Source organism: Manis javanica, chromosome 14, assembly GCF_040802235.1.
Source record: "Manis javanica isolate MJ-LG chromosome 14, MJ_LKY, whole genome shotgun sequence".
Taxonomy (NCBI): Eukaryota; Metazoa; Chordata; class Mammalia; order Pholidota; family Manidae; genus Manis; species Manis javanica.
The window spans coordinates 18,100,470-18,125,913 of record NC_133169.1 but is presented as its reverse complement, the minus strand read 5'-3'; the positions used below and the strand labels follow the sequence as shown (position 1 = coordinate 18,125,913).

General features: G+C 37.9%; 1 protein-coding gene across 1 annotated transcript in view; it reads right to left on the bottom strand.

Annotated features, from left to right (window-relative positions):
* The window catches only part of USH2A (usherin), a 721,517-nt gene that overhangs the window by 102,311 nt on the left and 593,762 nt on the right, over positions 1-25,444 (bottom strand). Inside the window, exons 57-60 of the mRNA XM_073222145.1 lie at positions 19,582-19,765; positions 18,490-18,647; positions 6,371-6,529; positions 4,784-4,946 (exon numbers count right to left, since the gene is read on the bottom strand). Of these exons, the coding sequence (XP_073078246.1) occupies positions 4,784-4,946; positions 6,371-6,529; positions 18,490-18,647; positions 19,582-19,765 (664 nt within the window). The remainder of the gene's footprint in view (positions 1-4,783; positions 4,947-6,370; positions 6,530-18,489; positions 18,648-19,581; positions 19,766-25,444) is intronic.

Genomic DNA, 25,444 nt, shown 5'->3' with positions numbered 1-25,444 from the left:
TACTCTATATATTTAAATAAAAATAATCATACTAGGCATACTGTTGTGCAATCTGTTTCTTTTAAGCATGAACTTCTTTCCTTGTCTTTAAATGTACATCTGTAAATGCCAAATTTGTCTTGCTAAAACTTGGCTATGAAAGGTATGTCTAGGAAAACTTCACGCTTTACCTTTAATGTACTACTTTCATAAACATTATTTCATTTCATTCTTACAAAGTTTTAGGGAGTTAATTATTATTTAAGTATATTAACCTAAACTTTATATAAAAATGGAAGCTTAGGAAACTTAATGACTTGCCTAAGGCCACGTAACTAGGAACTGGCAGACCCAGGACCTGAAAGCTATATCTTCTGGGTGCAAATGCCATGCTCTGTCCACTCTATCACACTGCTTCCCTATTTTACCCCAAACTTGCAAGGACTCACATGCCTCCAAATGCAAAACCTAAATGCCTGAGTTTGGTATTTAAGTCTTCCAAAATCTATCACATCAAGCTGATCTTAATTCCCCTTATGAATAAGAAAAGATCCAGTCAAACCCGACCATTACTGGAACCCTATGTCTGTAGTGTTGGGGGAGTTTTGCTTATCCTCTTAATTTCATTCACCTGAGATGTCTATGCCTCAAGGCTCTGCTTGTTAAAGTTCCATCTACCACAAATGAAACAGACTAAAGTCCTGAAATGAACCAGATGACACCTGGGGATTTTGCATAGGCAGCATTTCAAATGAGTGAATTATAAAACAATGTCAACAAATGAGATCTTTTTAAAAAAAATGAAGGCCTAGATTTCCTGTCTCATTCCTTAAAACAAAATCAAGTCTGTGTTTAGATATAAGGAGTAGAACTATAAGGGTGTTGGAAGAAGTAACTGATGTGTTATTTTTAATATGATCACTAAAGGAAGAATTTCCTTAATATACAAAGATCATCAACAAGAAACAATCCAAAAGAAAAGAGTCTAGGGATATATAATATACAATATATACACACACAAATAGCAAATAAATATTTGAAATAAGTGAACAGTCTCATTTATAGTGACCAAAATTTTGATTAAAACAACAATAGCATGCCATTTAAAATATTGAACTGGCAAAGATTTGAAAGATTGATAAGATCTGGTATTAATAAAAGTCTTCAGAATTAGAAGTTCTTACGTACTGACTTTAAAAGATAGTTTAGCAATCTCTAAAAATTTAAAACACACTTCTAGTACTGAGACCAATCCTCCATAGGCTTATTGTGAGGAAGATTTTTGGAGGATTGCTGTTACAATGAAAACTTGGAAATCACCTATTTGTCATCAGTAGGGGTCTGGTTAAATAATTTTGCTACACAGCCATATAATAAAATATGGTTCAGTTATTAAAAGAAGTAAGCTATGTGCTTGTGTGTATCAAATGTCCAAAGAAAATTGCAGAACAGTATGAACCATATTATTCCTTTTATGTAATGGAAGCTATAAAAGGAAAACATCAATGTTATATATATTAAAATTAATAGTTTTTTCTGTTGATAATACATGCCATGGATAAGTCATAAAGAAGGCATAAATAGCCTTTATAATATCCCGTACTGTTAAAACTTTTTCCAACAATAGTATTTCTAATAGTCATTAACTTTAATTTTGTTAGACCAAATCCCAGTGACATCAGCTTCATCCATGAATGAGTAACATCTTCCATGCATTTTCCAGGAAGAGAGAATTCTGCTCTCCTGTAATTTTTCTGGTAAATATTTATATTTTTCTCTGGGTTCTGTGGATGTATTGCACCACTTATAAGTTTACAAATATAAGATAAAGGGGGCGAGATGTTGAAGAATTTTTATTTTACAAACCAACCTTATTATGAGAAGAAAGCAAATGCCCAAGATAGCCTAGTCTATATCTTATCAGTAAACAGGTTGCAAAACACTAACATAAATGTCCCTGTTGTGGGGAAACATTCCCTTTTGTACCTCACATGTAGTCAACAAAGTAGCCTAAATAAAATATCAGATTTACAGGCAAACTAAACATAAGCAATCACATGAATAGACTTGTCCTTACTAGGTTATTTTGTGTTTTGTTTTTTAAAGTCATAAATATCGTATCACTTTATTAGGCCAGACTCATTCATAGGATGATATCCAGAGGCAATATTTAAACAACAGAAGGGAATTACTGAGGGGGAATGATTTGGGGAGCTGGAGAGAGAGGTGATAAGCATTTCCAAAATGGTGCTGGCAAGTTGGTTTCCTGCAATTTAATGAAAATTATCTGCATAGACCAAACCGGTCTTTGGTTTGAACTAAATGTATTTCCTTTGGTGGTGATAGAAGAAAGAGGAGGTAAATGATGAAGCAGAGATTACATGCAATAACCTCTCCAGAAATACTGTAAGCTGGTGGCTACAACTATATAAGGGGCTCTATGGAGTCCCAGAATGAAAAAGAACTATGTGTCTATATTCTATTTCTGTCCTTACAAATTTCTGATTTTTTTTTCTGCAGCTATCTAAGAAAAATTTGATATTGTTGTTGTCTAAGCACATTTAAACTTCAGCTGAAATAACTGCCAAGTGATTCATGCTTGTGGAGGTGAATATAACGATTGTATCTGGAGCCCCAGCGCGCCATTTTCATTTCACTTTAAATAAAAAACAAAATGTATCTATGTCAGTCAGTGCCCTTCTGCTGTACTCAGAGGTATCAAACAGGCTACAATTATGATTGCGAAGTGATTGTGTCACATTGGAGGAAGGTTTATTGCTTTTGAGTCTGCTAGGCAGTAACACATTCTGTTTCATATTACTCTTTATATCATTGTTTGGCTGTGACTAGAATAATCAAATGCCATCAAATGCTGTCAAATTCAATTTACAGTATTTTTCATTGAAGCGGGCTTTCTGCATTATATTTCCTGTTTTTCCCTCTCTATAGCTGCCATGGAATAGTCACTGTAATCACGAGCTTTATTTACAAAACCAGCAGCGTGAAGCCACGTTCTGGTCTATAATAGATACTTTATTTCCCTTTATTCAGAATAGGAATTTGATGTGCTTTTCTCATACAATTAGTATTAAGTAGATGAAAGAAAACTATTCCAAAAGGATGGGCATTTTAGAGCCTGCACTAATGTGCTTAGTGTAGAATGTAAATTCACATTAGCCATTTTTACGTGTTCATGTGTATTTGAATCAGAAATATTATTATTCTTCAATTTGTTTGCTGAGAAGAAATTCGGCTTGCTCGTTTTCAGCAATGTCATTTCCATAATCAAAAATGCAATAATATTTTCCCCTTTCACAGTTTTCCTACAAACCCTTAGCTCCTCACAGAAGATTGATCTGAATCAAAGGGCTTCCGTATCTGAAGTTCCAAGAGGAGGCTGCACTGTTTCACGATGCTTCAGGAGAGGACAACCGAACAAGGGAAGGCAAGAAGCTGCCGGAGAGACTCAGCAAAGGATGCTGAGGTGCGGATGAGGTGCTGAGAAACGCGTGTTGTGCTCCGTGTGCCTGATGTAAATACGCTGCCCGGGAACGGGGTTTTCAGTCTGCAAATCCTTACGGCTGCTGTCATCTGTCTAACACAGCGTCTTTTCCGTCTTAGAGAATCCTGTGTTCTGAATGTTTGTGCCCCTCCAAAATTCATGTCTTTAAATCCTAGCCCCCAATGTGATGATATTGGGGGGTAGAGCTCTGGGAGGTGATTAGGCACCCCACAGAGCTCCTGAGCTGTGTCCGCATGAGGACAGAGACAGGACAACTGCCTCCGAACCAGAAACGGGCTCTCCCCAGACACGGAGTCTGCCAGCGCCTTGCCCTGACGCCTCCCCAACCAGCAGGACTGTGGGCATTAAGGGTTTGTGGTTTACACGTCCCCCAGTCTATGACATTTTTGTTGTGGCAGCCCAGATGGATTAAAACACATAACTAGCTCTCCTCTGACTGGTTCTTTGGCCCCTTGACTGCATTTACGTTACTTTCTCCTTCTGTCCTGTGCTCAACCCTCTTCCCTCAGGTCTCATGATCCCTCTCTCTTTCATTCTCTCTTTCCTTCTCTTTTTCTCTTCTACCCTTTCCCACATCCTCCTGATCATCATTCATTATTTATTTAAAGAGAATGTTAATTTAAGGCTATGTCCATGCTGATCAGATGAAGACTGGATCAGGTGGAGCAAGACCCTTTAACCCAGAAGGCCACGGTCTGTCTCTCTTGCTCATTCTTCGTATTTTCTCTTCTCTTCCCCTCCCCTCTCTCTTTCCCTCTTTTCTTCATTTTAGGTAGATACTCTCCATCAATTCTGCACATCATGGTGAAAAGAAGCCATGTTAACACCATCTAGCCAGCTGAGTGAAATCTTATCAAAAGAGGGGGTAACTGCAGAGTTGAGCCACTCTTGCATATGAAAAGCAATGTCTTTTGAGGATGAGAAAAAAACCTTTCCAACCTCCATGTAGTAGATGATGGAAAACACTAGAATTTTCTTTTTCTGGAAAGAGTATGTTCTCTTGGTTAGGGAGCCTGTAGGGGCTGCTCTATCATGGTAAGATTTATGTAGGGTGTGTGGTCTTGTCTTTTAAACAGGGCTCAGATAAAAATGTTACATGGTAATTATGGCTTTTTGGACAATGTGTAAAAATTTCCAGTACCAATTTTGGTCCCTAGTACGCGCACCAAAAATCATGAGTTCCCATCCATTCCCTTATGGAAATAGAAAATGTATTTGATTCTACAGTCCTGAAATAGCACACCTTCTTAAATAATTAAAAAATAATAGTAATAGTGTTACCTGTGAATAGAGTAGTTGATGATGATTCCATTTGTTTTTTTAGGTGGCATCCATTTAATCTCTATGCAAGCTGGCCCCAGTGCCTGAAGAACAGGGGAATTTAGATCCAATGGGGCTGCTTCAGATGTTTTGACAAACATCCTATTGCTAACTCCACAACTTCCTGGAAAAAAAAATTGTAATTTGTCAAGCAGGTAAAAGAGTTACATGTGCATACAGAAGGGTAAGGGTATCATGAAAATCATTTAATCTGAATGATTTAATGTGTTTATACACTTGTACACATATTTTAGATTAGTACTATAAATCTCTACAGGATTTGAATACTTAAATAGGAAACCATTTTTGGAAAATCCATTAATTAACCACATATTTATATAGGCAGAGACAATAATGCTTATGCTTGTCTCAACTGTGGTTTCTCTAATTTTCACATTCATTCTAGCCAGAAAAGGATAATGTGCTTGAATTTCATAAGTGTGTGTGTGTGACCTGCACATATTGTATACTATTTAGAATATCTTATTTTTGCTAATATTTAAAAATAGTGATTGTCTCTCAATACATAGGAATTCAACAATTATCAGAGGGATATTGTATCTCCATAGCATAGTTTTAGAAGTGGATTTTGCATTTTAATCAAGAAAACATTAATTTAAAGCTATTTCCATGTTAATTAGCTGAAGACTGGATCATGGAAAGCAACAGCCTTCAAAGCAAAATGCTGTGGTGTGGTTTGCAGAGAGAAGTAGGCAAACCCAACTCAGAGTCGGAGATGGAGCGCAGCAAAACTGCAGACCTCTAGCCCTCTTAGTCCTCACCAACTCTATGGGAATGACCCTCATTCAGAAAAAGTAGCTCCTAAGGACACGTAACACAGGACTTTCAACTACATGTTGAGTGTAAAGTTGTTAAATCTCTTTAATTGAAGGTGAAGCAACATGCTTTGTATACTGACATGAGTTACGTATTTCTTCTCATAGAAGTTGTATGTTATATATTATATAACATGTGGAGGGATGAAGGGAGTGTGAGAGACCTTTCCTTAAGACTACACAGATAGACGACGATTCCATTGATCACTAACCGACGCCATGGAACTCAAGGTGACCGCTTATGTACATGAGATAGGATTCAGGAAACACTGCAGAATATGTATGATTCATCTGGGTGTAAGCCAACTTCTAAATAATATCTTCCTTTCCACCCTCACCCTCCTGATGGAAACTTACATAGAACCAAAGTGAACACATTTTCTATGAACTTTTTGTAATACCCATTTTGTTTCGTATTACCAATAATTCCTTTATGTGAGCTAGCTGTTTTTCTTTTAAAGGGCCTTATAAAACAAGACTTTGCAAAAACTACCATTTTAATATATTTAAATTTTCATGATTTCATGTGCAGAAGTGCATAATGCTTCACTCAATGCCAGCCTCTGATTTTTCTGGGTAAACAGTCCAGTACAAATAAGAAATGAAATGTTAGTCTTCATATTTGGATTGAGACTCTATTCCTTTTCAATTAATTTTTTTTATAAGATATTTTCTTATAAAGGTCCAGGAGAAGTGTCTGAAAGACTTTCACCATTTTGACATGCTTGTATCCTTATCTCATACTGCGTGAATGGAGCCAAATTTTCCAGAAGGATAGATTGATGATGACCAGCAGAAGAGGTCAGAGATGCCACACTTCCAGCATTGAGTAAGACATTGTACTCCACAGGCATTTTGGGGATGAGGATCCCTTTAAAGAGAGAAAGAGTAAAAACATAAACATATGTGTAAGCTATACAGAATTGCCAACAAATGTTTGTCTTTTAAGAACAATGCATATTTAAAATTTTATAACATGAAGGTGCATTATTGCTTAAGATAATAATTAATAACTGCCTGAAATTAAGTTGGAAAATATTAGAATGTATATTCCAAAAGTAAGAAATGCATACCACCCACTTCCTAAAACAAATGATGTATCACAGTTTTAGTCAAAGATATACTCTGTGGGCAAATAAAAACGAAGGCATGTTTCACTTCTAAAAAAATACTAGGCAATTAGAAATTGTGTCATATATTTTTTCCTAGGCTTACTTACTCTTAAAGTACATAAAAAACCTTATCAGTTTTGCTTGTAACAATAATTTTTCTCTAGGCATTGTGTATGCATCCAATCTGACACGGATCCTTGACATAATAGCTTGTAATGTATCCAAATCATAGTCTACCTAGAGAATTCCTAGTGCATTAAGTATTGAGTCAGGACAGTCCACTCTGTCAGTGAGACATACAGACCTAAATACATATGAAATTTGGGTTCAAAAACTAATTTTTTACAATGCTTCTCAAAGAAAGAACATCTTGTTATTTTGGCCTCTTTACAATCTGTTCATATAATTAAATTCCAGTAAGTTCTGTTTGGTCATGAACAACATGCACACGTTGTCAAGGAGAGGATATGAGCCTTAAATGAAGAATATGATAGAGTCTCCCACTACATTTTATCATGATCTAATAGTTTAAACATTTGGAGGCTTAATTACTTACTTTTGTAATACTTAAATTTGTCTTTGCTATAGAAAAAATGAAATATGAAGCATAGGACCCGAGAAAGATGAGTTCTAAAGAATGAAATGTGCTTTTGCTCTTTGTAGGTATCATCCCAATATGGGGGGGTGGGGGGAGGAGGACCAGTGCAAACCAGAGGTGCTCAGGATTTTATGTAGGATAGATGAAAACAAAGACTCCCTGAAGGAAATAGTGATCATAGTCAGAAGGACTGACCTTTGGACTCTGGAAAGGTGCTAGATTGTGCTGAACCAAGAATGAGGATTTTTATTTTAATTTGGGAGCATCCTAGTTAAACTACCTGTTGCATCTGTCCTAATAGCTTAAATCACTGTTATTCTACCACTGATTCCTAAATTTTTATCTCTGGTTTTATTACTCTCTTGTAATCCAGATTTGTATTTTCAATGGCTTACTTCACAGAGACTCAATCTCAACAGCTCCGAAACAGAACCACGATGTCTTTCCACTCCCAAACTTGTTCTCGGGTTTCCTCTCTCCATTTCCTTATAAGGAAACCTCAGGGTAACACCCATAAGATAAGACTCCCAGAGTCGACATGCTTTCTTCACTCTGCAACTCACTGATTTATATCAATTGTTTTCTTCAATACATTTGAACTTAGAATCAGCAACAAGGAGATTTTGAAGGTGCTAATATGACCTAACTTTTATTTTAGGAAGACAACAATGCTGGCAAACAAACACTGGATCAAAAACGTGAGTGACAGGAGTTGGGGTATCACTTGGAAAGCCATTGGATGGTTGTACCAATAAAGCAAGTGAGAAAAGCTATCTCATGGCATCCCTGTTTTATACCAGGAAGCATACATATCTTATTTAATACCTAAGATGTCAATTTCATCAAGTATTTTCAGAAACAAGGACACACATCGTATCCTTTCTGGAATATCAGTTTGACTTGTAAAATTTGGGAATGTCTGAGCAAAAAAACTAGCAGAATCCCACTTTTCCTTGTTCACAAAAATTTAATGTGCATTCTTTCCCTAAAAATCCCAAGACTAGAAAATCATGTGTACTGAGTGACTATAAGTTGTTTTAAGTCTATAGTCACCTCAGAGTGAACTAACTGTATGACAGCAAAATATGTTTACGGTGACATAACCCATGTGTTGAAAAAGTACAAGTACTTTTCATGATGCAATTGAAGCACAATTTCAATTGCTCACTATGGCTTTAAAATGAATTCACAGCAGATAACCTTCTGCAGACAAAGGGTGAAAAGTTGGCTGGGCGCATGATGTTTCTGCTCAGACTCAGGTAATAGACAATTCCATGTTTGTTTGTTTGTTTTCCCATGAAGAAAAGATACCAAAACAATGATTAATGCCTAGAAAATGTAAGTAAATTCATTTTTCTCTTTAATGGTATAGTGAGTATTCCTAAAGAGCTTATTTAGAAGATATTCTTTTGAGGCCTGATTCTCAACCGCAAGACAAAACTGGGATTATTTTTACTGTTCCCAACAATATCACTATAAAAGACGTTTGAGAGTTGGATGAAGAGAGTTGATTATAGGGACCATTTAGGGCTCTCAGTTTGTTAATGGGTGAGGAAAACCTATGTACTCTATTAGAGGTAAAATAAAGAGCAATGAAACCAAGCCTTTTTTTTTTTCCTCCACTAAAAATGTTCTTTGGAGAATGTTTCCAGAAGTAGTAGATGAGATTGAAGAGTGAATCAGGAACCATCCTCTCACTTTGCGATCTGACCTTTCAGCAGAAGATATGCTTATGGGAATTTCCATCCAGAGTATTTAGGAATTCATTCCACCTTACATTTTGAGCATTTCTCCTTATTGTTACCCTGAAAGTCTGTTAAGCAGTAGGAAAAAAGGTTGCTGTTTGTGTCCATGTATTTATAACAAAATGAGAAGGAAGAATTGCCTGGTCTTGGGGTCAACTTTCTTCAGATCGACGTAATATCCAGCAATATAATAGCATATCACTCTTTAGCCAAAGAGATGAGTTAGAACACATTCTCCTGAATGATAAATTACCCCATATATTCATTTTCGGGATGAAGGCAGACACCTTGGAATACAATGGTACATTTGCATGAATTTTTAAGATTAAAAAGCAAGACCTTAAAGAAATTACAAGTTTATGGTGATTGTTTCAGGCTGTTTCCAGACCTCCTGGGATTATGTGTTCATTCTTGTCTTCTCCGTTCCTAGGGTAGATGTTGTAGAAAAGTCTGCCAAACACAACCATTTGAAAAATGTGCCATCATTCTTGTCGAACTAGACAAACCACAGAATGGAGTCAGACAGATCAAATCCTTCCTCTGCCCTTATTTGTCCCTGGTAAATTCCCCAACTTCTATGAACACCAGTCTCTTCATCTGTAAAATGATGATACTAATGGCCACTTCACAAAGAGCTGCAAAGATTAAATTAGGAAATGCATGTAGCTCATCGTAGTATATTCTGGCAACAAAGAAAGTGCTGAATAAATAAGAGACATCTCTACAAAACAAAATGAAATGGAACAAAATGGGAAAAAGCCCCACAACTGTGCCACTGGTTTTGTGTGTCCTCAAATACTTCTGAACCCATCTTTTATATAACATTGCCATCCTAATTACAAATAATGTTACATTTAATCATGTAAATACAATTATAACAATATTTTAATATCTGGTTTTATATTTTTATGTATACTTGAATATGATCAAATTGTGTTCCTATGAAGATTTTCTATTTTTTTTCTTTCTCAGCAGTCTCCCCTTCAGTATGCCTGAGGCAGCACTCTACTGTGTATCTTCAGGCTGCACCTACTGGTCTGCTCCTAGAAATTTCTCTGCTTAACAGGACAGGATTCCTAGGGAGGCAGGGCTTCCACCACATTTCAAATATAGACATAATCTTGATCTAAATTTAAACATGGTCAGTCAAAGCATGAACCTGGAAAATGTATTTTTCACATTTTGGTTCATTGGAAATAAATGCCCTTTACATATACCTACAAGGTGCTGAAACAGAAAATACTCCTTGAAGTCATGAACATGTCAAATGCTGACATGCATTTAGGAAAGAGGACCCCGTCCACTGTCATAATTCACAGCACTGTGGCATCAAAGCGCTGTGTGTTCCCGCAAGCCCTATGCCATCTGTGGTGAGTCTGAGACGCCCTAGCCTCCTGGTATTCTGACGACTAAATGAAATGAAATGGGCATATTTGTTAAAGTCAGCTGGGAGGCCACACAGCTTGGTTAGTTCCCGAGTTCATAAATTTATGTCAGAGCAAAAGGAACAGTGGAAGCTCAAGTGAACCAATTTACCCTAAGTGCAAATGGCAGTTTTGTTATTTGGTGTCAAAGTTACCAGTCGCACAATGACAAGGTGCCATAACACATTTTCTTGTTCACTAAAGAACAAGGGTTTCGTTGGTTAATATTCCTCTCAATGCTCCTTTTCATAATTTACAACAACTAGATGCTGATAGGTTATTTAACATTTATGAAGTTAAGATGTAATCAGAAAAACCCTGATTATCTTTACAAATAAAAAAGTTAAATTATTCAACTTTTTTTTTTTCTGTGGCTTCATTTCACAGCAGGTGCATACTTTACAATGGGACAAGTCAATCAAAGAATCCTTTTTTTAAATCTTTTTTTAGGAGCTGGAGCAGGAACAATTCTAAGAGGAAAACTATTAATTCGTTTTGAGAGCTGCATTTGCTTCAAAACACTGGTTGCCCTTAACCTAATGCTTTTAACAAAATCAGCCTAAATTCCTCTGTTTATAGGTATGGGTATGTTGGTTATGCCCTTTTGAGGATGTGGATATAAAACAAGACTCCCCTGAACACACACCTATACCAACTGTATGGACATTTAACACAGTGTGTATGATAATTATCATCTCATGCCCTTCCTACTCTATTAGACATAGGGTTATTGACAGGAGGGACAAAGTGTCATTCTTCTTTAAAACTCTTACTGAATCTAGCATTATGCTTTGCCCCTGAGTGGGACTCAACAAGCATTTTCATGATAATTAAAGTGAATAGATGAATCAATCTATCCAAAGGCAAATGAATTACATCCCATGAAGTTATAAGCTACAAATAAAACAAACCTACTGGGTTACTGGATGGGCTGACCTTGAATTACTCCGTCCTCATTCATGTTTGCTGTACCTGTAGCAAAATTATGTTTTAGCTTTCGAGTAGGATCTTGGAGTTCAGAAAAAAATTATCTGTTTTCTGAACTGTTTATGAAGAAAAGTAGTGACGAAATATAGCACAGTGGTTTCGATGACAGAATTTGGGGCCAGAGCCAGTGCAGGTTGGCTGTGACACCTATGTGATGAATGGCCTAGAGAAAACAGCGTCATTACATTTAAACTGACTTTTCCCATTATTAAAATGGGGAGATCAACAGGACATACTATATTGAGCATTAAATGAAATATGTGTTAGTCTCTTAGAACAATGCCTAGTACATATCAGAACTTAGTAAAGAGAAATGCATTAAACACCAGAAGCAAAGACAATAGAAGCAAAAACCAACAAGCAGAATTACATCAACCTACAAAGTTTCTGCACAGCAAAGGACACCATCAACACAATGAAAAGGCGACCTTGGGAATGGGGGAAAAGATTTGCAGTCCAACTATCTGATGAGTTCCTATCCAAAATAGATAACAGATTCATAGCAAAAAAACAAGTAGCCCAGTTAAAAAAAGGACAAAGGCTCTGAATAGACCTTTTTCCGAAGAAGACAGACAAATGGCTGACAGGTACATGAAGAGGTGCTCCAAACCACTAATCATCAGGGAAATGCAACTCCAGACCACAGTGAGATACATCTTCCCACCTGTGAGAACGGCTACTATCAAAAAGATAAGCGATGACAAATGCAGGGGAGGGTCTGGAGAAAAAGGACCACTTGTGCGTTGCTGTGGGAATGTGAACCCATACAGCCACCATGGAAAACAGGATGGAGGTCACCCAAGAAATTAAAAATGGAACTACTCTAAGACCCAGCAGTCCCACCTCTGGCTACATTCCCAAAAGAAATGAAATCATGATCTCACAGAGATATCCATACTCCCATATTCACTGCAGCATTATTCACAATAGTCAAGGTATGGAAACAACGTAAGTGTTATTCAACAGATGAATGGATCATGAAAACTCGGTGTATAGATACTGGAATATTATTTAGCCTTACAAAGGAAGGGAATCTGGCCATTAGTGACAATATGGATGAATCAGGAGGTCATTATGCTAAGCAAATTAGCCAGACAGATAAAGGCAATACATGCATGATATCACTTATACGTGGAATCTTGAAAAAAAAAAAATCAAACTTCAAGATACAGCATAGAATGGTGGTTGTCAGGGCCTAGAGGATGGAGAAAATAGGGAGAGGTTGGTCAAAGGGTACAAATTTTCAGTCATAAGATGAATAAATTCTGACAATCGAATGTATAACATGGTCACTATAGTTGATAAGACTGTATGGTAAAATTGAAATTTTCTGAGAGTAGATCTGTGTTCTCACCAAGAAAGAGAGAAAAAAAAGTAAATATGTGAAATGGTAGATGTGTGAATAAACTCAATGATGGGAATCCTTTCACAGTGTAGCTGCATACCAAATCATCACGTTGTGTACTTGAAATGTATTACAGTCTTACTTGTCAATATAATTCAATAAAACTGGAAAAAAGATAAATTGCTAATAGGCAAAGCAAGCACAATCACTGAAGTGAGTGTTGCATTTTCCTCTGAAACTCACCACTGGTTGTCACTTAGTTACTGCACTTAAACAAAAATTGAAACAATTGTCGATGTTGAATAATCCCAATTAATGCAATGTGAATTCCTTAGAAAGCTTAATGCCAATTTTGACTTTAAATGGATAGTATCTGACCTAATACACTACAGCTGGTGTGCAAACTGTATGCCAAGATGCCTAATGTCTATAAATAGGCCATATTGTGGCTAGCTACCCTTTAATCAAAACTTGATTAATAAAAAAATTTCTATTCCTAAGCAATATTAATTGAAAGGATTTCTCAGGGGGAGAATTGTTGCCAATTCTTTTCTTTAAGGGACTAAGAAATGTGAAAGGAAAAGCACCAGTATTTCAATATAACGCATTAAATCTAAATACCCATCTTCAGTGAGAAAAAGTGCATGTGGAATGCGATAACATTGTTAATTAGAACATGATTAAGGGCTGGGATAGTTCAAAATATAGTCATCACCTTGATAAATTAGAAAGGCTCATTATTATCTTCAGAGTTTAAGTAATTTTGAATGTTTGGATTCTCAAACAGCAGGGATATCTCTTATTTTTATTCTGAGTAAACCACATGTTCTTTGAGGCATTTGTTTCTTCATTTTTCAAAATTTTTTTTCCCCATTAGTTGAACGCATATCCTTTCTCTCTTTAATATGAGTGTGCAGTGCCTGACCCAAGGTTCAGAGCTGGGAAAAGGTGAGAAGCAGTGTTCAGGAATGAATTGACCTGACTGACATTTGTCTGTAGGTTTGAATATTACTGGTCAGCATCTATCCAGTGCCTGCTAGATGTTTTACCATGCTATTTCACTGACTTCACATAATAGCAGTGCAAAGTAGGCATTTAGAATCACAGGGGAGAGACCTAAGGGTCAGAGACATTGGGTGATTTGTTAAGGCCATAAGGAGGCTAAGTGGTGGGGCCCATTTCACACTAGAGCCAATATTTCCTTTCTTGAAATAAGTGAAGAAGAAAAATGCAGCCATAAGACAACAAATAACATTTGGAAGCTCTATGTATGTGTCCTATTTTTCTTTAAAGAAGGTATGTGTGTGTGTAGGGTTGAGTTAGTGTGGAGGGAGTGGTGAGCTTTAGAGGAAAACAAGTGTTTGAATCATTTTAAACAGCAGAAAACCCAAAAGTTACTTATATTTTCCTGAATGATAAATGTTAGAAGCTTAACATTTTGTTCCTCCATTAATTCAGCAAATGTTTCATAAGCACAGGTCATTTATGTATTATCTGATGTAGAGGTACAGATGATATAAAAAAGGGTAGAAATCTTGATTTTTCTATAGCTTGGAGTGTTTGGAAAATCTTACTACTGACATTTTTCAGGTAATCATGAGATAAAGTGAACTAGGATTTACGTGGGAGGTAAGATAATGTCTACCAAGGCTTTAAAATAGTCTTTGAATGTTCCCCTTGCATACATTTCAGAAATAACTCTTTCCCTCTTCTACCTAATTAAAATCTTCCTGCACTTGGAATCTGGTTTGGCTAAGCCACGCCCACTCCTTCAGGACACTTGCAGGTAGGTAAAGCCTTCCCGTTCGAGTTCCTTTCTGCCACAGGACAGAACTATTGCCTGGGGGCTATCTTCCCTTCAGGGCTTACCATTTTCCACACTTAATTCTTCTGGTTTTGACATGCCCAGCAAAAAGTTATTCTCCAACAGTCACTTGGTTTCACCAACACCTAGTCTGTTTCTTGGCCCTCAGGACTACTATTTCAAAAAGCAAATCTGAAAGACTTTGGGCAATAACTGAAAAGTTTGATTTGGATATGAGAGTTAAGCCGAGGACAGGAAAGAGCTGCTCTTATAAGGCAGGAGTAGGGAGCAGACTTGAATTTGAATCCTGGATCTGCTGTGTGACCTGACCTTGAGTATATTATGTTACTTCTTCGAGATTCAAATTTCTTACCTTACTATGGTGATAATACTACTTGTCTCCCAGGGTTTATATGAAAATTAACTGAGGGAAGGCAGAGAAAGTGCTTACTAAAGGATTTGGCACATGTTAGGATTTAACAAATGGCAAATACAAACATGGAATATTAATGTATACAGATGATATTTCCCATCACTATCGCAATTCCTCTTTCCTGGAATATTCGCACTTATTCCCTAGGCTTCACTCTCTTTCCCAGTTATGTTTATAAACACATAGTAAGACTTAATTTATACATAGAAATAATAATTTATAAACTGAAAACCTACCTAATTGTCTAGGTACTTTTCTGTTGCCAAGCAGCCACATTAACTGTTCTCTCCCAGGACCTTACCTGTGTAAGAGCACTCCATTCACACTGACCACAAAGCAATTGGTTAAAAAGTAAAATCCGAGTTAATTCTGTTCACCTAACCACTCTTTTGGCTTTGGACGTTTAAGAGAAACTGGTTTGATTCATGCTTTCAGAGACTTACTGTAACTGACTACCCTTCCTAGTTATGATCCATGCTTACTGAACTTAAGCACACTGAAGTCATGTAGGGAGGCTTAGAGAAAGATTGAGATTCCTTGGATCCATTCCAGATGTTTCTTAGTCTATAAACTTGGGATTGAGAATCTGACTTTGCACAAGTTTTCTGGATGATTCTAATGTTCATTCACATTGGGGCTCTACAGATTTGGAATGGTTTGCACATTTTTCTGTCTATGATGTAATCATTTTGCAATGGCAGGAGAATATGATGAATACCTAGAAAGCTTGTGGTTGTAGAGCAAATAAACGATTACTTATTGCAAATTTGTTCTCTTCCCTTTTAAAATATATATTTGTGTCTAGTCAGGAACTGAAAAATGTGTTTATTATCCAAATCAAAACACAGCATGAGGTACTTTCCAATAAAATCAACTGTAGATTATACACAAGTCAAAGTCATCTGCTTGTTGACTGAGTTCGAAATCCTTCTAGGCACCAGAAAAAAAGTTTAATTTAAGATTTTCATCTTTCCATATATTACAGGGTTTCTGTAATGGATTTTGTGCATCTGAAATGAAAAGATTGACAGGTCTGGATATTACAGCTTTATTAACCATTGGGTACATGGTCAGAGTTAGTGTGTAAAACATTTCTACAATACCCCCTAGGCTGGACTAGAGTGAATAATTTCTGTTAAGCCTGAAGGAAACAAGAGTCAAGTTACATTAAGAACACAGAAGTTGTGTTTTACTCCACAATGATCCTTTCTAAATGGAAACATATATTAAGCATAAAAATATAATGTTGAACTCAAATTAAAAATGGCAAAATGCTGGGAAATTTGAAAGAAGTCTTAAAAAATTACAAACCCAATCATGCACTGCACGGTGTTATCATTTTGGAAACTGGGGCCTTGAGACCTAATAAATGTTGGAGCAAATACATTGTAAAAATGAGTAATTGAAGGCAAAAATAATTCTCCAAAAATAATCACCACTACTTATAGAGTATTATACAGAACCAGTGTATGCCAATTATATGAAGTGCCTCATTCAGTTCTTAGAACAACCCTACATGTAGGTACTATCATTATCTCCATTTTACAGAAGGAGAGAACTGACACAGAACACCTGACTTGTCTAAGGTCGGCTAACAGATGGCGGTACTGCGGTGTGGATCCTGGTTTTTTCTGCCAGTCTACTTTCATTGCCTTCAAAGAAAAATATTTTCAGATCCTTACTGAGTGTAAAGTCTTCAGATTAGCAATGGCAATTTATGTGTGTAATAATGTTAACATGACAGGTAGTTTGATATAAACCATGGAGCTTCCTGGTCACGTGGCTAGGAAATCATCAACTTTGCTTATCATTTTGGACTTTCCCTTATTTTTCTTTGAGAATTCGGATGGTTGGGAGACCCTGATGTGAATCTGGGAAATCTTACTAGGCCGAATCTGATCCCAGACTGGCTTTATTCTCTTTTGTTTTACTGTGTGGTGCAATAACACCATAGCACTATAAAAATGCCAAGGACAAATATGCTAAAAAAGGTCGCAGGATAACAATACTGTTCCATCAAAGTATAAATCAATTCTGTAAAGAGATACGTAAGTTTCTATATTTTCCACAGCAGACAATTGGTGCTTTCCTCCATTAAACTAAGAACAGAGTTCGAGAAGTCTTACGCTCCTAAAACTGAGACTATAGATTTTTGACACATGCTGGCACTAGTGATTATTCCTTTATGTTTTGTTTAATTTAGTATGTTGCTTATTTATTTTAAAACAAAGGTGGATGAAATCATTTATATTTAATATCTTAGTGCAACTTAAATTTTTCTTTGTTTATAAAGCTCTTGGTTGATTTTTCTCCTGTGAATTAGACCAAATAAAGACCCCCCTTGTGTCTTTGATCTTAGATTATGACATTAAAAGGATATTGGTTCACAGGAATTTTAATTTTATAGATTAGGCCTCTATGTTATCTTTTTGATTATATTACCTGTTTTGACTGAGATAATTGTTCAATTAAAAAGTATGTTCTTTGTTTATTATTTTACATAATGGACCTGCTGATGGCCAAAATGACAGTTAATCGGTTATTTGCAGTGCCTGTTGAACTGTGGCTAAACTTATTCTGATGGGGACGATAGGGTCTGTGTCAATTCTGTCTAAAGGCCAGATGTTAAAAATTAAATCACATATTTTGAAGTGCATTTAACACCGTAATACATTTTAAATTTTATTGAAACAAAACTTCCATATGCCCCTTATGTTAAAAAAGCATGCAGATCTCACGCTGACCCTACCTCCACAGTTAATACCCACAATCAGAATTTTACCTGAAGATGATGCTTATATCAAAATATGATAATGCACTAAGCCACAAAAGCAATCCACCAGGGATTAAATGGCTCAGTGAAGGCTACACAGCTCAGAGAGGCAAAATTCAGCTACCATTACTGCTCACAACCCAAGATACAACCCAAGATGGGTGGAAGAGGCTATTGTCTTTCTGAATTCTCCATTCACTGCTACAATGTAGAAGGAATCTTATAATGCCAATGATCTCATTTAGGGAGTCCTGTAGAAATGAATGTTCAAGGTAATTCAGACTTATATGACCTTTGAACATACGTGAATAGGAAGACAGATTTTGGTACTTGAAAGTGTACTACTGCTTTGATAGAAAATTTTATATCTATGTATTTATAGATCTTTAACTCCATATCTACATCTATATCTATCAACATGTATACTTAGTATGTATTTGCTTAGGAGTGTGGTTTGGATTATTCTGTTTATATTTATCCAGAAGACAAAATATGTCCTGATTTACTAGATTCACATTCTACCCTTGACTAATCTCCAATTAATTTTCTCTAAAATGTTTTACACACACACACACACACACACACACACACACAGGTTTTATTTCTTTACCTGGTGGGGTCCAAGCTACAAATATGGAATAAGGACCAGTTACTGTGATATTATACGGAGGCTGGATTTCTCCTGGCGTCAGAACAGGTGTTTGTACAATGTAATAATCACTAAGACTGCTACCACCGCCAGTTGTGGCTTCCAACTTATAAATGTATCTGCATTTAAAAAGAAAGCATTGTGATAAGGCAGTGCACAAGAAAGTGAACAGTGATGGCTGGCTTTTCTATCCATTGCTTAGTCCTAAATTTGTGACAAATTGCAATCCTTTGCTCCCTGTCCAGAAACTTCCCCATTGACTTGGTAGTTTTTCCAGCATAGGCAGCTCTCTCTAGACAATCGCTATTTCTGCCTCTCTCACACTTTACTTTTAACTCTCTAATAATTCATAACTTTCCTTAAAGATCTTAGGAAAGTCTTAGAATGTGCCAGTGGGTTATGGAGGACTCCAGTTAATCTTCCCCATTTTTAAATGGCTTGGAGTTCAGGGAAATATGTTTAGAAGAAGATGTTTCAAAATTGATCTGCTATTCTCTATAATAAAACTAAATTGATCTCTACTCTCTGCAGTAAAACATCTGTTGATCTAAGGTATATTTTGTGTCTGCTAAGAAATGAATGGGAATGAATTGCAAATATGTGGAACTCTTTTGTCCCGGAACCATTCATGTCTGTACATAGTGTAGCAAGTAGAGAAAATATGGTACTAGAAGAAAAAGTAGTTGGTGCAAAACACAACTCTTTAAATCTCTTTTATTGCTGGTGTAGGAATGCATGTTTTTGAAGATGGTTTGATAATTTTTGTAGTTTAAAGCTATGTTTTATATATTTAACAATTCTCATGCTTTCATTTCAAAGAGAAAACTGTTTACATTTTTTAAGGAATTTCATGTGCTCTAAAGACTAATATAATGAGTTAGCTCTTGGGTTTTTGACATTTGAAATTGAACAAAAGATTTCATCAGCTATGAAATGGCTTATGAATGAGGAGTTCAGTTAACTAATTATTGTTTCAGTTGTAGATTCACTCTTTTTGTCATGAGAAATCTAAAAATATAACCATATGTTTGGTGAAGTTTTCTTTCAGTTTACCTGCTGTTGGGCTCCAGGTTTTTATCAGTGAAATTCTGCTCTTCGCTGCCACCGAGGAAAACCAAGATTCCATTACGACTCAATTGATACTGAGAAATGAGGCCATTGGGCTTTTCTGGCAGATTCCAATATAACTCCACTGTTGTAGAATTGATGATAACATGTCGAGGTGTCACCCAAACTCCTGGTAAAAAAATAACACAATGAGTTTTATTGTTAGGATAAAATAAACACCTTATCAGAAGTCACGCCATCAACTCACATACTATGAAAGTTTTATCTGTTGATAAAAAAAAATCTGGTGAGTGGTGAAAATACATTTTATTTGCTACGGAGGTGAAACATGGAATTGGGAGTACATATGATTTTTAGTGCTTTGATGATTTTATTCTTGAGTTGCCTTTAGAAAGTGAACGTCGACTAGTGGTGTAAAATTCCTCTATCTTGGCTGTTATTCTGAGTGCTGCCAAGGCCTGACAGGCTATCCAGGGATTTGAAACTTTGATGCCTATTCACTTGGAATATGTGGAAGTGATTACATTCTAGTATTTATCTGAATTATCAAATTCAATGAAGAAGCGACTTTGCTGTTGTCTTTCTTACGCCACATGCTATGCGACTTGTACTCCTTTCTGACTATTTCTTCTTGTCTCATTTACTGGCTTCTCTTTCCCCTGCTGGGCCTCAAAATGAAGTAGTGCTCCAGAAACTTAGGCCCTCTCCTCCTATTTTCCCTTTCCTTCCTCTCTTCTCCTCTTCTTTTCCAACATTCACCTTCCAGATGCTCTCCACTTAGTCTCAGGTTTAAATATCAATGCTGACTACTCCTCAAAGCATTATCTCTAGACTAAAACACGCTCCTGAACGTTAGACTCATGAATCCAACTATCTACTTGACACCTCATTTGGATGACTAGTTATATATCCAAAAACTTAAAATATCCAAAACAGAACGGGTAGTTTTCCTGTCTACAATCTATTCCTCTCCTAAGCTTGTCCATTTATCCATTTTCCTGGGCAAAATACAAAACAAAACGAAACAAAAAACTTGAGGATTTCACTTTTCTCACCTCCAAAGATAATGTAGTAACAAATCCTGCAGATTCTCCACTGAGTATACATCGATTTTTATATTTTTACTGCCACTTCTACTGATCCAAGCTACAGTTCTCTCATGGACTCCTGTGATAACCTCTAGACTATTATCTATATTTTAAATCTTGTCCTTCCCTATTTAATTGCAATCTTTATAAAATTATATAAAGTACATATGTAAGAGTGTAATATTTATAAAACATACACTTTTTGAAATTATTCATATAATACCAATTCCTGATGATAACCTGTATGGTCCCACATTTTTCTGGCTCTGACCCACCTGGCACCATCCTCTCTGTCATTCACAAAGTCCTTTCCCACCCCTGAGCTTTGGCGTTTCTATTCCCTCTGCGTGATTTTGACACTACGACCTTTTTTGTCATGAAACTATGGTATTTTGCATTTTACTCTCATAGTTCAGTGCCCTGTGTAAATAGGTCAAAGGTTCTTGTTTGATTGTATCTCCTGTGTAAGTAAAGAGTATGCTTTCAAAACTTTTGAAAGGAAAATTGTCAAGACATTCAAGTGCAATTTATTTAGTGACATCCTGAAAGAATCAAGATAGTATTTAAACATGGCTTGAACTTACTGATTTTCTAAGGAACAACCTATTCTTGAGAGGAAAGTCGTTCATTTTGTTCTGAAAACTCACTCTATGTTAGATACTTGGACAAATCCATAAATCATAGTCTACATTTATGCCTGGGTTTCTCTGCCAACTTCTGCAAGATGACTCAAGCAACTAATTAGAGTTCTGATTTAAACATGATGTTAATTTGTTGATTTAAGAGATAAGGTGTAAAGGTTTCCTTCATAATCTGCTTCCTGTACTCATGTCTTTCTCACCTTGAAGAATACACTAAACATCACCAAGGTAACTAGAAAAGCTATTGCTTATTTCCACTTTGAGTCAGTCAATGCAGCCTGTGGATACAGAGGTGCTAACTAAATAAAATGAAGCAACATTCCAGATATGCTTCATGTCTTAAATAAAAGTTGGGTTTCATATTTACACAAGCTGGTGAAAGCTCGTTCATATTGGTGATAATCCTGTGTCCACTGGTTTGACTTAAGATGAGATTGAAATGTGTAAAAACTAGTAAGGGCTGTGTTTTTACTTGTATAATGATATGGAGACACTATGATCTTGGCAGCTGCAAGAAATATTTGATAGCATCAGACCCACCTTAGGTGATATATCTGAGTCCCCTCTTGAGAAACTGCCTCCCTCTCTGAGCATGAGCCTCAGGTGCTGTCAGAAACCGTATGCTACATAATAAAAGGGCAGATTCCAAGGAAGGAGGGGAGTGTATGACCTTGAGGGTAATCATCTAGAAGGGGGTTTGGGAGCAGGTAAACTGAGAGATATAAGAGTGAAAGGGCAGAAGGAAACCTTGTGGGTCTGTAGACATAATAGCTACCAGAAAAGGAACAGGTCGACTGAATTTATTTTACATTTGTCTTGAGTGCTATGCAGTATTACCAGCTTCTTGAGTTTTGTCATTTCAATTAAAAAATCTCAAACTTTACCATGGACTGGCTTTCTCTCTGAAGTTAGCGAAGAGAACATGTTCCATATTGGCTGATGTCAGGCATGTATTGACTTTTGGACTATTTACTATTTGTTAATTTATTCCTTCAATATTCTACTCAATTTTGTGTCATTTTCTGTGTTGGGCACTGTGGATGTGGGAATAAAGACATATAGTCTTTAACCTTCAGGGAATCAAAAGCATCATGGTGAATAAAGATAATCCAGTTTGATAAATGCTTGTAAAAGAGGAAGTGTATTGTGCTACTGGAGCACTTTGGATGGGTACACAACACAAAGTGGGGGTGAAAAGGGCTGGACGGGATGAGGAGGTGGTCATAGGAGATTTCCAGAAGGGGAGACATATGAGCCAAGTTTGAAAAAGTGTGAGTTAGCTGAGTGAGAGTGTGGGGAAGGGAGTCTAAGCTGACGGGAACCCTGTGCAAAGTCCTGGAAATATGGGAAAGCATGGTAGACATGCAAGCACCTTGGCATGACTGTTGCACTGGGTAGCATGTAGGGAAAACCAAAAGATGTGACACAGCGGCAGAAGTTGAAACTTGAGGGGCCCGTTGTGCTTTACTAAAATTGTGGAGACTTTTTTTTCCTGGAAGGAAATGGGATAGGTTACGGAGGTGACTAATAATGTGAGATACGCCTCTTTTGGCAAAAGAGGAAAAGTAATTGGAAAGGAAGTTTTAGCAGAAACCAGTTATCAAGCCCAAAAAGTAAAGAAAGGAAGAAATGATCTGAGGCAGGGAGACTAGTTAGGAGGATCCAGAGAAGTTATGGGGGTATGAAATAAGGCACTGCCAGAAGCGATGGTGTGGGTAAAATCGCAATTATTTCCAGAATCTCTCACCTGGCTTTAGAGCATCTCCCTATCAACAGGTATTTCTAACGGGTGGAGAGAAGGAGTTCATGTCCTTATCAGTGGGATGCCTTTAAGGAAGAGAGGCAGTTACAGAGAAAATGGATTGTGCTCCTGCAAGACTCCTTAGCATCGGGGAGTGGGGAGGTGGCAGGAAGCCGCGGAGGAGGGGGAGGGAAGAGCGGTGCCTTCAGCCCTGGAGATGGTGGAGGAGCTGGTGGGCGGAGAAGATGAGGAGGTGGGGTCAAGGGCCAATCTGCTGCTGACGCTGCCACCCGAGGTACCAGCCTCTCCTGCAGTAAAGGCCCGCCTAGCTGAAATTAAAAAATAAGTGAAACAACTATGGGCTCCCCAGAGTGAGGAGCGGCACCCTTCTGAGGTTGGGAAGCACTCCATGCTCCGCTACTATACACAGGATGAGCTGGTGGACATGAACGTCCAGTACAGGCAGAAGCCATCAGAATCCCTGTCTACACAGCTTTTACGTCTCTGGGATATGGGGGTGGAAAACATTGTTATGTTGGGTACTGAGATGAGTAGACTGGCTTCCCTGACGGCTCACCCTTCCCTCTGGCAGTGCTTGCAAACTGCCCATCTCACCTCAGGGAATCAGACACTCCTGGGATGGCTGACAGCTGCCATCAGGGCAGTTTGGCCTACTCAGGGTGATTTACCGTATTTACTCAAGAGCTGGAAAATGTATGTAGAACTCCAACAGGTGTTGAAGTAATTGGGTATGGAAAATATCATCTATAATATGGACCCTCAGGACCCCGATGAGGAGTTGTTCACTTTAGGAATGAAAAAATCTGATGCTCTATACAGCTCCCACATCTCTCTTTGGGTTCCTAGAGACTATTCTTGCCCCCACATAGGGGCAACCCATAAGTGAGGCTACTTGTACTTTAGCAGATCTGGGGAGTTTGAAACGATAAGGGCACAGGGGGAAATCTGGGCTATGACTGAAAGGAGAGGAGCAACGGGCGCCGTGAAGGTCTCCAGGACTCAGAAGTGGGTTGATTTGATAAAGGCCGGGGTAGTGAAAGAAAAACTTGATAGGCAGCCCAAGAGAATCTTGCTAGAACTGTGGCACCAAATAAAGCCAGAGCAGCAGTTCTAGCCACTGAGGTCCAGGACATGGAAACCAGAGTCAAGGCTTCATGTCCATCCTGTGTCCCTGAAACACTTCCTGGGGGACAGTACTCAGGATTCGCTTGGGCCCTCACCTCCACAGAAGGATGATTGGGCATCGTGGTGTGACTTGGGGGGCATCTTGGTTTGATTTGGGGGATGTGGTGGGGACCAGAGGCCACATGTAGAATTAGCGATTCATTGGTGCCCTGTGAATGTACAATGTGTCCTGGCGCTGGTGGACACAGGAGCTGACTGTTCTGTGATTTATGACAACCCTGAGCATTTTCCCAGGACCCCTGCTGTGATAGATGGCTGTGGGGGTAAGGCAGTTAGAGTGAAGAAAGCCCAAATCTCACTGGGGATGGGGCATTTACCCCCAAAGACATACAATGTACACATTTCTCCCTTCCCTGAATATATTTTGGGGGTAGATATCCTGCAGGGCCTGTGGTTACACACCACTGCAAGTGAGTTCAGACTGAGTATACATGGAGTAAAGGCAGTTCTGAGGGGACATGCTAACTACACATCTGTAGCTCTGCCTATACCTTGGTGGGTGACAAATACTAAGCAGTATAAATTGCCTGGAGGGGTGGCACAAGGAAATTGGAGAAACTCTACAGGAGTTGGAGAAGGTGGGCATCATAAATCCCACTCACAGTCTTTTTAATTCCCCAGTGGCAACAGTGAAAAAGCCAGACGGCTCCTGGCATATGACCGTGGCCTACAGGGAATTGAATAAAGTCACACCCCCTTTGCATGCTGCTGTCCCCTCTAGAGCAGCCATTCTGGACACAGTCAGGAGCTGGGCATGGACCAGTATGCTGTGGACTTTGCTAATGCTTTCTTCTCTATTGACATAGCACAGGAAAGCCAGGAACAGTTCGCCTTCATGAGGGAAGGCCAGAAGTGGACATTGACTGTCCTTCCACAGGGACACCTCCGCAGTCCCACCATCTGTCATGGACTTGTAGCCCAGGACTTGGCCACATGGGAGAAACCACAAACGGTGCGGTTGTATCACTACATTGATGATATCATGCTCACATCTGATTCTCTTGCAGATTTAGAAGGGGCAGTCCCTAGACTGCTGCAGCATCTACAGGAGAAAGGATGGGCTGTGAACAGCACCAAGGTTCAGGGACCCGGTTTGTCTGTAAAATTCTTGGGGTTGTCTGGTAGGGTAAAACTAAAGTTATTCCTGAAGCAGTCATAGACAAGGTTCAGGC